The sequence below is a fragment of the Aptenodytes patagonicus genome, chromosome 3, assembly GCF_965638725.1.
Source record: "Aptenodytes patagonicus chromosome 3, bAptPat1.pri.cur, whole genome shotgun sequence".
Classification (NCBI taxonomy): domain Eukaryota; kingdom Metazoa; phylum Chordata; class Aves; order Sphenisciformes; family Spheniscidae; genus Aptenodytes; species Aptenodytes patagonicus.
This window is the reverse complement of record NC_134951.1, coordinates 130,946,693-130,959,735: the sequence shown is the minus strand read 5'-3', so window position 1 is coordinate 130,959,735 and position 13,043 is coordinate 130,946,693. Positions and strand designations below refer to the sequence as shown.

The 13,043-nt window shown below is 53.6% G+C and overlaps 1 protein-coding gene across 1 annotated transcript; it reads right to left on the bottom strand.

Annotated features, from left to right (window-relative positions):
* Positions 1-841: 841 nt before the first annotated feature.
* NAPB (NSF attachment protein beta) lies at positions 842-12,664 on the bottom strand. Its single transcript, XM_076335245.1, has 11 exons — positions 12,517-12,664; positions 9,769-9,848; positions 8,970-9,086; positions 8,021-8,067; positions 7,815-7,892; positions 6,742-6,797; positions 6,206-6,290; positions 5,070-5,174; positions 4,711-4,779; positions 4,244-4,294; positions 842-3,722 (listed from the first exon to the last, which is right to left on the bottom strand). The coding sequence occupies exons 1-11, from the start codon at positions 12,612-12,614 to the stop codon at positions 3,618-3,620; spliced, it is 891 nt and encodes a 296-aa protein (XP_076191360.1). The 5' UTR covers positions 12,615-12,664; the 3' UTR covers positions 842-3,617.
* Positions 12,665-13,043: the final 379 nt, after the last annotated feature.

Sequence of the window (13,043 nt, the reverse complement as noted above, 5' to 3'; positions counted from 1 at the left end):
CTATTTTTGAACCTTAAAGGGATGTCTGAGGCGTTACCGTGGAATCATAACTTAATCTATAGAAAGGGAATTTTTTTAAAGAGAACGTTTCCAAGAGGTTATATTTGAAATATTTATTCAAGCACGATGTTCCTGTTGAAGCTTAGTATTCCCAGTGACCCATGTAAAGAGTTTGTAGATATATTTAAAGTCTGAGCATTAGTACCTGTAGCCAGGGAAACTTTTGTACTCCATGAATGTACGGAAGTGAGTTACTCGTATGAACTGTTCTTATTAAAATATTGAAACCTGAAGACTGACCCTTCCAGTGACTTAATGAGCGTGTTCCTATACCCTCCACACAAAGCACAGACGCCCGTCGCCGTGAAGGCACTAGGACTGGGGTAAGTCCTAACTCGGCTCTGCTGCAGGCCTGAAGCTGGCGGGTGCCGCTCGCGTTCCCCAGGCCCTGCAAGAGCTGCCCGAGAGGGACAATACAGCGCTGTGAAAGCCTGGGCTAGACCTTTCCTTTCCACGAGTCGGGAACGGTTTCTTGGAGCTTACCTTTAAGAAACACGCCTGAAAAAATAGGAAATGCAACACTCTGGGACATTCCGGTTTCCTCCAGATGACGCGTTGCACGACAAGCGCTCAAGTGGCATGAGAGTCACTGTAAAATGATCAGCCAGTGCTTTCCTGTACGAGTATGCACCCTTAGGACGTACCTCAACCGGTCACCAAACTAACTGAAAGGGAGCGCTGTGCACGCTGGCTTTTAGCATCGCCACACCCCGCGGCTTTACGCAGGCTCTAGCTTTTAGCCTGCCTTCTGCATTTGCCGGCAAAGAACGCTTCTCACTGCTTACGTTCATGATTTTCACTTTATTCATGTACGGATTCACACAAAACATTATATTCTTGCTAAGGCCATTTTGTTAATAAGTTTTCATAGAAGGGAGTTGTGTTCTGGGGGGGAAATACAGCAGAGTGGCAGACCGTCATTTTAGAACTGTCACAATTGACCACTGGTACACTGGAGGACATGCTGTAGCCTACTCATACAGAATGAACATTGGTATTTTAATGGTTTTACTCCGGAGCACAGTAACAGACCCCACGGGTACGGTCTTTGGGTCCGCCAGCTCCATACGCGTCTTATCACAACTGCGCGTAATACCGACAACTGGAAAAGTGAACACAGAAAGGCGGAAAATGCTCGCCTGGGTTGTGTGCGACGCTAGGCAAGGCAAACCTCACGGCCCGTGCCGCCTCAGCACCCCGCACCAAGGCTCCAAAGGAGGTGGATACAAGTCACCACAAACCCATCAATGCGGTGGGTCTTTGCTCGCTAAGGAAACAGGCTAAGCAAACAGAAAGGGTTCCGAGCCCATCCTTTTAACAGAGTCAGTTCGGCGGCAGTCACATCTTCGGGCCCCCTTGTCCAAAACGAGAGCAAATCTGCAGCCAAGCCAAGCTTTAGCGACAGGATTACCCGCCTACCCTGCTAGCTGCGTCCTAAGCCCAGCATTTTCTCTGCCCAGCGGAGGTGGCACAAGCACGCGAAGGACTCTGGCACAGGGACGGGACGCCCTTGGAAAACGTCAGTCGGTCCTCGTTTCTATGAGCTGAGGTGTGCACCCGCCCCTCGGAGCGCCTCGGGGGGAGACAGACCAGGACCACGCGCTAAACGGAATTTAAAGCATTTCTTCGCGGAAAGACACACGGTGGTCTAAGTTAAAGCGACGGTTTTGTTGCGGACAGAGGTTGATCGTGAGCAGCAGCCTTACAAACGCATCTGAGGAGTGAAGAAACCGAAGCTGCTTGGAAGAACGAGCATCGTCCGTCCGGGCTTTTTTAATGCACTCACCTTGCCAGTTCTGCACAGCTCACGGGTCTTTTCTGTCAAGTTAGGATGCACAGAACAGTCTACAGAAAGTAAGTGACGGGTGAGATCGGTCAGGAAAACAAACAAAATAAATAATTCGGCATGTACCAGGAGTTTCTTGGGTTTTCTTTTTCCTAAGTCAGTGGTAGAGATAAAGTACCGCTGTAATAGAACGAAACCCCTTAGACCAATAAGCCAAACTGCGTTCTACTCAAATAAACACCCAGATTAAAAAAAAACTGAAGAGAAGTGCGAAAGCCGGCATTTTGGCTGCCAGAATATGAGCAGAGACAATCGCTTCATCGAGAGAAACAAGGGGCAGAGCCCGCGCTGGGCGGCGGTGCCCGCCGAAGCCGCCTGCTGGGGGCTACCGCGACGTTCCTGCTCCGGCGGTGGGAGAGGGCCCACTTAAACAGCAGTTGTGCCAAACAAAGCAATTAATTAATTACTTTTTCATTCTTTACACGTCACAGTGTTGCAGCTGAAAATCACTTCATGACAGAGAAACACCGCGTCACAACTCCCGCTGGCAAATTGCATAGGCGCCCGAGTCCTTCTTAAGAGCGACACATGAGATAATAGGTGGCTTAATCATCTCTAGTTAAAACAAAGCACTGCGCGGAAGAGCCTTGGCTGCAGACATTTTAAAACACATTTCTAAAATTACCGCAGGAATCGTTAAACGTGTCTACAGCTTTCCAAAGCAAGCTCGATTCGTCTGTCACCCAGACAACTACAACAAGGTTTCTGCGTAACGTCAAGGCTCAGCCAACGCCTTCGCGCGTCACAAGAACGAGCGACGCGCCAACAGCAAAGAGGTCGGAAACTAACGGGTGTTGCCCGGCGCACACAAGAGACCTGTAGTAGAGACAGCAGCAGGAGTTCACGTAAATGAAAAGTTAGAAAAATAGATTATTACTCGGGTCAAGTCACCTCGGGGTAGGAGGGATGGGATGCACCACAAAATAAAGTAAGTGGAAAAATAGATCCAAGAAAATATAGAAGAACCTTACATTTTATATTTAGATCTGAAATACAAAATACACCATTAACCAGGTCTACTCGCGACGACTGTCCGGAGGGCTGGCACCCATCTAAGCAGTCCCGTCCCCTAGCGTGTAATGCTTTCAGCACTAGGTCGTTGTGTGTTCCGTACTTATATGTGCACACATGTATCTGTATAGGGATGTATACACACACATGCATACTGTATATGAGAGTCACAAAGCCTTTCATTTCAAAGCACCATTAAAAAAGCTCAATCATTTAAAAACAACAAAAAAAAAAAACCCCAAAACCAAGGTCCACGTGTATCTGACAGAGGTCCATGTAGAAACAGAAAACGGTAACGATACAGCGACAGCTCAGAAGCAGTTATTCGTACTGTACTGGCGTGGACAAAATACCTACATGCTGGAATCAACGGTACTGAGCCTTAGGACAGAACAGCGGGGAAAAAATAGTAGTTGGAAGTGCCCACTTTGGGTTCACAGCTAACAAAACCAAGAAAGGGTTTCTGCCAGAAGTGCTGCTGCTTTCGCCTCAGAACGATCTGCCAGTGATACCCAGAGCATCGCTTCTCATCTACCCACGTTGTCACGACAAAGAGCGGGATAGTAAAGAAACACACAAGTCATTGGATTCGTAAGCAACAAAATAAAGCTAGATATTTCACCACGTATCCCACAGTGGTCCTTGGCTGTAACACAAGAACAGATTACTTAGGCTGCATGCCACAAACACCACGAACGATTCACTTCAGGTCCCCATCCCCTTCTCCTTGGATTGACTTTTTGATGCGAAGCAACATGGTTGTAAGCCACTGATCCAACCGCGATATTGAATCGAATTCTTTAACCTATTAGGAAGAAAAAACAAACACCGGTTTAAACTAAGATGTTAGAAAGCAAACGAGGCTGCTGCGAAAGCAGCTCTCTGCAGCTCTTCTGGTATGGTCTTTTGAAACTTCTAGTCTTCCCAGAGAAAAAAATAAAGTAAAATAAAATAAAAGGTATCTATCTATCTATCCAAAAAACACACAGAGCACTTTAAGCCGCTGTCAAACACCGAAAGGGGCTGGAGCAAAACCAGGCAGGATCTTTACTTAACTCTCAATGATAGACTAGTAATTTTAAAGTATTAAGTTCGGGACTTGCTAGAGCACGGGCTGCTAAAGTCCATCTCTCCTGCGGGTTGTTTCGTGGCAGGATGGTTAAGCAGCGAAGCGCCCCGTGTTCTGCCCCACGGGACTCGGTCGCAGCACTCGGAGCTCGGGCAACCGGTTACCCAACGTTTAACAGCGCGCGCGCACCCCAGAAAGGTAAAAAAGGAACAACCCGCCACCCACGAGCGCACCTTAGCAAATTCGTGACTACTTACTGCTTCGGTGTATGCCTCGCAGTTCTGCTCCTCGTGGGCTTCCAGCAGTTTCTAGGAGAACACCGTTAAGGATCAGAAAATATCAGAAAATACTCCGTTACTGCGTGTTCCCGCAGGGCCGGTGCACGGGCCTCTCGTCCCCAGGAGAGGGGGGACCTCTGCACCCGCACTGCCGGGCACCCGCGTGTCCAGCAGCGGCACCTTCGCAACCCATTCAAACCACCCGCCACGAACGCAGAAATAGTCTGTTGGGTTGTTTTCGGGGTTTTTTTTAAGTTAGCTAGAATAATCATCTTTCTGCTGCAGCTACTTCCACAAGTCTGGTACAAACCCAATGCAAAGTGAGTCTGATGTCCTCTAAAAGGTTCGAATAAACGACCAGATCCATGGCAAGGTGAAGAAGCACAAAGTAAAGGGCGGTATGCATTTTCAAGCCTGACTATTATTTTACTCCCGGCTTTACTCACTTTCAATAGCTTGCACTCCCGTGAATCCGTGAATGCTGGGAACATTTCTTCGTATTTCTCAAGCGCAAGCTGAAAGAGAGAAGACAACCCTTACGCTCGTTTCACACAAAACTACTTGCTTTTTTTTTTCAGCTTTTGCCTTCCACTCCTAAAACTGCACAGAGAGCTTGGGGAAGTATTCACAGTAAAACCAAGAGCAAGTATTCACAGTAAATCCAATCTGACGCTACGGCACTTCGAGCTTCAGTCCGTGCAACAGCCACGCAAATCCCTGTGCACGCAAGAACGTGTCCCAGCCGGCAAAGGTGGATTAAAGAGGGATGCAGAAAATTCGGGATAACCGCTCTGAGCCCACTGACCTTCGCGTTCAGCTCATCCACGATGAAGTGGCACAGAGCGGCTTTGAAGAAATACTCTTTCGCGCTATACTTGAGCAAAGGATTATCCATCGTGTTTGTTCCGACCTAGGCACAAAAAGATATTACTAGAGCTGGGAAAGAAAACCGCATCCTGAAGAACTGAATTAAAAACAGGACAGCTGATCAAAATGACACGCAGCACCATAACGCGAATAAGGACCACGGAAAAAACGCCAGCGTCCGTACAAAAAGCTATCGGGAAGCCAGACAGATTTTTAACTAATCCCAGGCGAGGTCGGAAACCCGCACGCAGCTGCGAGAGCGCGCCCACGCAGCCCGTCCTCCCAGGGAGCCACTGCACCAGCTCAGGGGCGCCGCACCGCCACCTCAGTATGTCCTGTCCCCCCGCAGAAAGGGGAAGGCAAGTCGACTCGGTGAGGACCTGCTCCAATATTAACCCTCCGGAAGCACAAAAGCAGCGCTGCAAGTATTCCCAGGTAAATACCTGGTACAAAGGCAGAGCAATCAAGTTTACAGATCTGGGGGGAAATTTTCTGCCAAACGTATTTATAAATACGATCAAAAGCGTAATTACAGATTTCCTTCCCCCCGCTTCCCCCAGCCTTTCTCTAGAAACAATAGAATTCAGGGGGAAAAAAAGCCTTTGGTAAGTTATAGCAACTCTTAAAAGCAAAGGAGCAAACCACGTCTCATAAAGGCATAATCAGCCCCGAAATACGTACGATTAGGAGCTTCTAGGCCACGGCAATTTTGCGAGACCGACACACTGACCCGCTTTCCATTTTCAAGAAATTTTGCGGCTGAGGATTTTCTCTAATTCGCGTCTCTCACCCGATCTGCAGCACCATTTAAACAAGAAAACCTTCCACCCCCGACCGGACCTGAAAACGTCCCACGTGTAGGAGGGTCCTTAAAAATTTAGCTGCGGCTAACTCGGTCCTACAGCAGAAAACTCATCACGTCCCCACCGCCGAGACTGCCGTAACTGCCCCCATGCCAGCGCAAGGGACAGGAGCTCAGCCGCCGAGGGACGCCACGGCCAGCACACCAGCAGCACCGCGCAGGCGCTGGCAGCCAGGCTGCCCCAGCCCCGTCGGACAAGCGCGCATCCTCACCTGCTCGTAGATTTCGATCGCCTTCTGGTACTGCTCCAGCTGCGCGGCGTAGGCGGCCACCTTCAGCAGACACTTGTTGGCTGAGCTACAATCAATTACAGCATTAAAGTAAGTTAATTGTGTCCTGGGGAAGAAAAATAAAATCCATACCCTGGTACCTCCAAAGCATGACCTGTACTACTTAGCGTATATACAAGTGGGACCCAAAAAGCTGCAAATCAGGGGAATTTTCTTTTTAACAGCCAAAATTAAAACACACGGAAAGGCACGAAGACCTTCAGCTCAGCACAGACCTGCTGTCAGACACCGTTCAATCCCTCCCTGCTTCCTCTGCACCCAAAACGGGCACCCCAAACCAGACAAGCCTGCGTGCGGGATGAGAACCTTAAACAGAAATCTAAGCAGGACTCGGGCATCCCACCAAAGGACATTTTAGAAGAGGCCGGCAGGCGAGCCGCGCAAGCGCGTGGGCCTTCTAGGACAAATCCCCGTCTCCAGCCCTTCCCTGTCGTGACTCTTTTACAAAGACCACTTGCCTGTTAGACTCCTCTCCTTTGTAATAGTCTGCAGCCTGCTCGTAGTGTGCAATCGCCTGGGGACAGAAACATCGCGCTTGAATGCCACTTCTAAAGTACAGTTTTTTGGTCAGACCAGCGTACAGCCACCGCATTCACAAAAAAACCTGTCTGCTCTGCGCACAAAGGGAGCGGCGGCGCGGCACGCTGCGGGGTTTCTGGTGGAGCGAGGCGCCGCCGCGCATCCCCTGCGCACTCAAAACACGAGGCTGCCCTTGGAAATGTGACCCTGAACTCGTTAAGAGCCCCGAACTCCGGTGCAGGTTTAAGACAGGTGACGCTACTCCTGAGGTAATGACTACAAACACTTATAATCACAGCGCGACAGAGCTCCTGCCAGGTTTGCCACCGTACAATAAATCGCTTAGCGGAACAGCCCTGACGTAGCAGGGCTTGATTGAAGTGGGGCTGCACGTGGAGAGGCAACGCTGAAGTCATTAATAGAGACAGACAGGATCCAGTGAAGTGGAGCTGAGGAAGGAAACGATTGTCTAGCAAATAATATCTAGAAACGATAAATTTTTGTTCTGCAAACTTCGAGCAGAAGACTTGCAGCCGGTTGAGCTGCTGCAGGATTCCTGCTCAGGGACCTCGGTTATGGGAACGAGAGAGGGTCAGTGCTGAAGCGTGAACTAAAAGTAACAGCAGCTTCCTTTGGGTGCGTCAGAAAATAGCTGTAAAACTGCCCCCACCACTTCTCCAAAGTGCTTTTCGGATGTGAAGCACCACTTCAGTCGAGAAGGTTTCTCACCTGGCCGTTTCTGCCAGCCCTGCCTTGCTGCCGCTCAGCAGAGGGGCACGCCAGAGAGTCAGGACTGCCCCGCGAGAGACCCGTGCCGGGAAAATCATCGCTCACCCTGTTAACGCTAACTTCAAGTTACGGCTGACTTGCACCTACATAAAGAAGCCTGGGGCCGGATGGGAGACGGGTTTTATCGGCCGCGCTGAGCTCGGCGCTGCTCTGGCCGGGGAAGGAAATGCAGCCGCCGCCGCAGCACCTGCAGAGCAGTACCAGCAGCGCCCGGCGTCCTTACCTTTTCAATGTCTACCAGCTCGGCCTCGTAGATCTCCGCAATGGTGATGTGGTGCTTGGCAGCGATAGTGAATCGCCCCTAGAGAAGGCAGAGGTTGCACGTGAGACGGGGGCTCCCCCCCCCCCCCGGCCCAGCGCACACAGCATTTACCGAGCTGCGTCTCTTACAAGCACATCGGTCCACGAGCTGCCAGTGCAGCTTCTTACCATGTCGGTGTAGATATCGATAGCTGCATTTAAGCAGTTGATGGCCTCTGCAGCATGAGTGTTCAGGAAAAACAACAGTCAGCCAGCACGTCAGACTGCCCAGCCCAAGACCTGCCCCCCCCACCCCGCGCCTCCAAAAACCAGATCTCGGTAGCATTTCTCTTCCTCAGACCACAAGCCAGCTTCTTCAGTAAATATCTACTCACACGTGTATGTACGTCCGGAACAACCGACACAGCGTTTTCAACCCCTAAGACCTACGGATGTAACACCCCCCTGCATTTTTGCATCCGCGGATCTAATCCTGATTCACCCACCCCGCACAGCCCGCACCCCACCAACAGCCTGCCGGCTCGCCCGGGCGAGAACTCCGACGCTGAAAGGTAACAGTCCAAAATTAGGACGGGCAAAATACAAACGACTTGTACCCTGGGTTTGTAAGGCTGCATCCTCAAACAGAGCAAAATTCAAAACGCCGATCTCATAAACATGCAGAGCCTGCCATTTCCTAGGAAATCTGGGTGTTTTACAATTATAAAACAGTATAATCGGCCCCGAGTTAGTTTCTTCAGCCCGCTGGCACAGGAAAGCATCAGTAATACTGGTGGGTCGGTTGGTTTGTTTCCAAACACTCAGCTAGGGTAAGGGGAATGGGAGGTCTTCCAGACAACCACAGCCCTGCTCTTTGCGGCCAGATCTAAAGAACCCAGATCCTTTATCCTCATCCCATCAAAGGTCAGTCCGTTCTCCTCCCGCCTCGCCTCTGCCCCGGGGAAGCCCCTGGGAGGGGCCTGGGGCTAAGGGCAGGAGGTATTACGTCTTTCGAGTAGCCTGCAGCGAGGATCCGCAGCCCCACGGAGCCGGTGACTACCGAAAGCCTCGGCGCGCCACCTCCTCTGCCGCTAAGCAGCTTTGCAAGAAACAATCCCGGCTTTCGCCCCCCCCTTACCTTGCGGGTCTGCTTTTTTGTAGGCGTTCCCGGCGTCCACGAAGCTGGTGGCCGAGTCGTGTTTGCTCTGCAGCTGCATGTGCAGCTTGGCCGCCTGACAGAACGCGTTTCCTGCGGCTGGGAGAGAAGCGCACACCGACCCCGTGTACCCCTCCAGCCCGGCAACGAGCGGGATCGCCGCAAAACGGCGAAGCACGCGTCGCTTCCCAGGAACCGGAGAGGTTTAGAGATGCGACAACCCCCAAGCGTGTGTGGCCAGGCACTGCTCGTCCGGCAGGGGGGGGGGGGGTTGAGCCCGTCCCCCCGGGGCGCAGTGGGGGCATCCCACCCGCACGCTCATCCCTGGCAGCGCGCGTTCATCCTCGCTACTGGCTGCGCCCTGCATCTACTGGATCAGCAAGGGGGATCCCCTGGATCTCGGAACCCGTCGGACTTGACGTCCCACCCCAAGGGATTTCCTTGCTGGAGGGCAAAGCCAGGGCAGCGCCCCTTTAGCAGGCTTCCCGGCAGAATTACGAGCTTTCATTTTAAAAAAAAACGACAGACTGCGCCCCGGCTAACTGAACATCAGGAACCTTCAGGTCACCCCCCCTTTGCCCACCCTCCCAGTACTGAAATCATCGCAGGGCGGGGCAGAGCAGAGGAACTGCATCGCCATAGGGACCGTCCCCATGGCAACAGCCTGGGATGTAAAACTCCGCTGCGATAATTCGCAGGAAGATGCTCGGGCACTCGCGGGTCACCCCGGCGTCAGCCACCCTCTCTACGCAGCCCCCCCAACGGCGGGGGCTGTACTCACCGCTCCAGTTTTTGGCGATCTTGAACATGTTGGCAGCCCTGGTGTACATTTCACAGGCTTCCTCCACCCTGGTGTTGCCCCTGAAATGCAGCGAGAGAGCCCCTGACACCGTGCTGGAACGAAACGCTGCCCCCGGAACGGGGGCCGAGAGCTGAAACAGGGCTTGGGGTGTTGCAGCCCCGTGTGCTCGGGCGACGTGGCCCCTAATTTTAAAATGCAGGGTGAGCATCACGCTGCTCACAGAGGGGAAAGCTGCATTTGGGGGACCGGCAGCCCCCCTGCCCTTGCCAGACCCCTCTCCCAGGGGGTGCCAGCTCGTTACCTATGCACAGTGGAGGTGGGGAGAAGTTCGGTTAGCGCCCAACGGGATCCCCCCCAAGCCCCACTGCGAACAGGGAGCAGGCGGAGCCGGCAGGCACCGAATAACCAAGCCCTTGCTAGAAAGGGGAGGCAGAGTTTTTCCACTGCATAAAGCGGGGACAGAAAAGCAGAGGGGAAACCCACTCCTGAAACGGCAGCTTAGGGTTCTGGCACGTTCCTAAAGAGTTTGGAGCCTGGAGCAAGCCCCCGTCTGCTGTTTGACTTGGGTCCCTCCGTTTTGGGCAGGAGCAGCTGGCTTGTAAGAGTCTCACGAGACACTCGGCAAAAAACACCTGCAAAAAGCAAACTCTAGTACGCGACAAACTACTGCGTCATTTAGGGAACGTAAAGCAAACCAAAAATCAAAGAGATGCTAGACAACTTGCTGCTTGCCTAACAAACGCAGGGGCGCGCCCCCCGGCTCCCAACAAATAAAACCTCAACGGACCAAGCCCTGGCACGCCGGCGGGTTTTCACCTCTGCACCTTCTGGCCGGGAACGCAAGCGAGGGAACAACTCAACACGAGTCTTAACTGGCGGGGGTTAGCGGCGTAACTCGGCTCCCCGAACCGGATGATTAACGATTAATTTATCTTGAGAGAGAAGTTAAATATTTTTGTTAATTAAACGCAGATTTCTTCATGGACTTACTCCTGCAAGGTCGTTACTGCCCTCTGTAGCGCGCGGTCCTCCTGACCCCGGAAAGGGCTGGAGTGCAGGAGGTGAAAACATTTATTATTGCCATTGGTTTTTTTCCCTTCCTCCTTCTGGCAGACGACCGCGTTTTCATTTCTAAGCGCTGGCGGGTTTTTTGGACCACTCTTTCTTGCTCTTGCAAGCCGCCTTTTGCGTGAACTAAAGCCAAAGGAGGTGGCGCGAGGTAACGCTACACCCTGCAAGGCGTCCAAAATGGGGCGGTTTTCAGCCTTTTAGTCTCCAAAAAAAAAAAAAAAAAAAGAAGGAAAAGCATTTGTGCAAGCTAATGGAGCTCTTCAGGAAAAAGCCCGGCTATCAATAACGCTTTTGGGCCAGGCACTCACCGTCCTTTCACCGGGAGGATGCCGAGAGCAAAGTCACCCACCACCTTTTCTTCCATTTTAAAAGCCATTTTTCTTGCATCTATTTTTAGCCCAAGAAAATGAGAAATTTGCCTCTCGAAATCTCTGCCGGTTCACTCCAAGGATTTTCGGCAATTTGCTGCCCAGATTATGCCCCTGCCCGATTAATCTGCCAGAGGCTGGGGAGGAATTTATTTTTAAAACTTCTGCTTTCAGGGCTGCGGACACTAGATTTTTCCAGGCCGTTGTTTAGAAACATCGAGGCCTCCATGGGAGCATCACTCCATAAATGCTCATCTTAAAAATAAAAAAAAAAAAAAAAAAAACCAAAAAGCCATGAAGAAGAAAGCTTGAGGTGGCCAAAACTGCTAGTTTTTCAAAACCCTTCCAGGCACAGCTCTTGCACCCCCAGGAATATTTACTTTTGAACAAAAAGACCCAGTAAAAAGGAAGCTTTGCCGTTTTCTGAGGGTATCGCTCCCCCCGGCAACCCCATCCCTCCGGAGGGTCTCCATGCCGTGAGCCAAGGCCTCGGTGCCGCGAGGGGACCACGGCTCCACCGGGCAGAAAATCATCTGTAAAACCCCGAGCCTGGTCCAAACCCTCCCTGGAGCTGCAAAAGGCCTCGAGGAAGCGGAGGGGGGGGGCGCTTCAAGCCTCGCCCCGGCACCGTTCGCAGCAGCCCTCGCAGATCCCCTGGGTGCCGCCGCCGCTGCCCGTCGGGGTGAGGATGCTCCCCGGGATAAGGGGAGAGGCCAGCCCTCGCCAGGGCGAACCCCGGCGACGCCGCGGCCGTGAGAGGATTACCGGTGGCGAGTCCCCATGGGGGTAAAGCTGGGATGAGCAAGCACAGCCCGCCGTGGAGCCGGACCCGGGGACACCCCTACCCCCCCCCCCCCCCGGCGGCGGGCTGAACACGGGGGGCGGGGGGGGCACAGGCGGGCGCCCCGAGCTGCAGAGGCCGAGTGGGCTCATCACACCGCTGTGCCCATGGACAGATGGAGGAGAGGCAGCACCCGGGGCGGGGGGGGGGGGCAGTCGGAGCACCGCCGGCCGGGCTCACCCCTGCTGTGCTATTGGGGGGGCTGTGTTAGGGCACTGGGGTGCCCCCCCAATGCCCTAACACAGCCCCCCCACTGCAGAGGCTAAGGGAGACCCTCACCCACGCTCGGGGGGGGGGGGGGGGGGAGCTGGGGCTGCCCCCCCTGCAGGCACCCACACGCAGGGCCCGGCTCCCTTTGCACGCCTACACACCCCCCCCACACACCCCTTTGCAGCTCCGTCCCGCAGCCCCAGCGCCCCCCCCCCCCCGACCCGCAGCCCCGCTCACCCGAAGAGCCCCCGCAGGAAGGAGTGGGAGCCCTTCACCCGCTTCTCGGCCTCCGCCATCAGCTGCACGGCCTCCCGCTCCTTGCCCGTGCTGTCCATCGCGGCGGGCCTCCTCCTTCCTCCTCCTTCCTCCGCCGGCGCTGCACCGGCGGGCGCGTGCACGGGGAGGGCGGCGGCGGGCGCGTGCCCGGGGGCGGGGCGTGTGCACCGTGCCCGGTGCACGCTGCGGGGCGCGCGATTCGGGCTGCACCGCGCACGTTGCACGGTTCAGGTCGCACGACTCGCGTTGCAAGATGCGTGTTGCACGGTTCAGGCTGCGCGGTGCACGATCCACGTTGCAAGATGCGTGTTGCACGATTCAGGCTGCGCGGTGCATGATCCACGTTGCAAGATGCGTGTTGCACATTGCACAATTCATGCTGCACGATCCACGTTGCAAGATGCGTGTTGCACGGTTCAGGCTGCGCGGTGCACGATCCACGTTGCAAGATGCGTGTTCCACGTTGCACGGTTCATGCTGCACGGTGC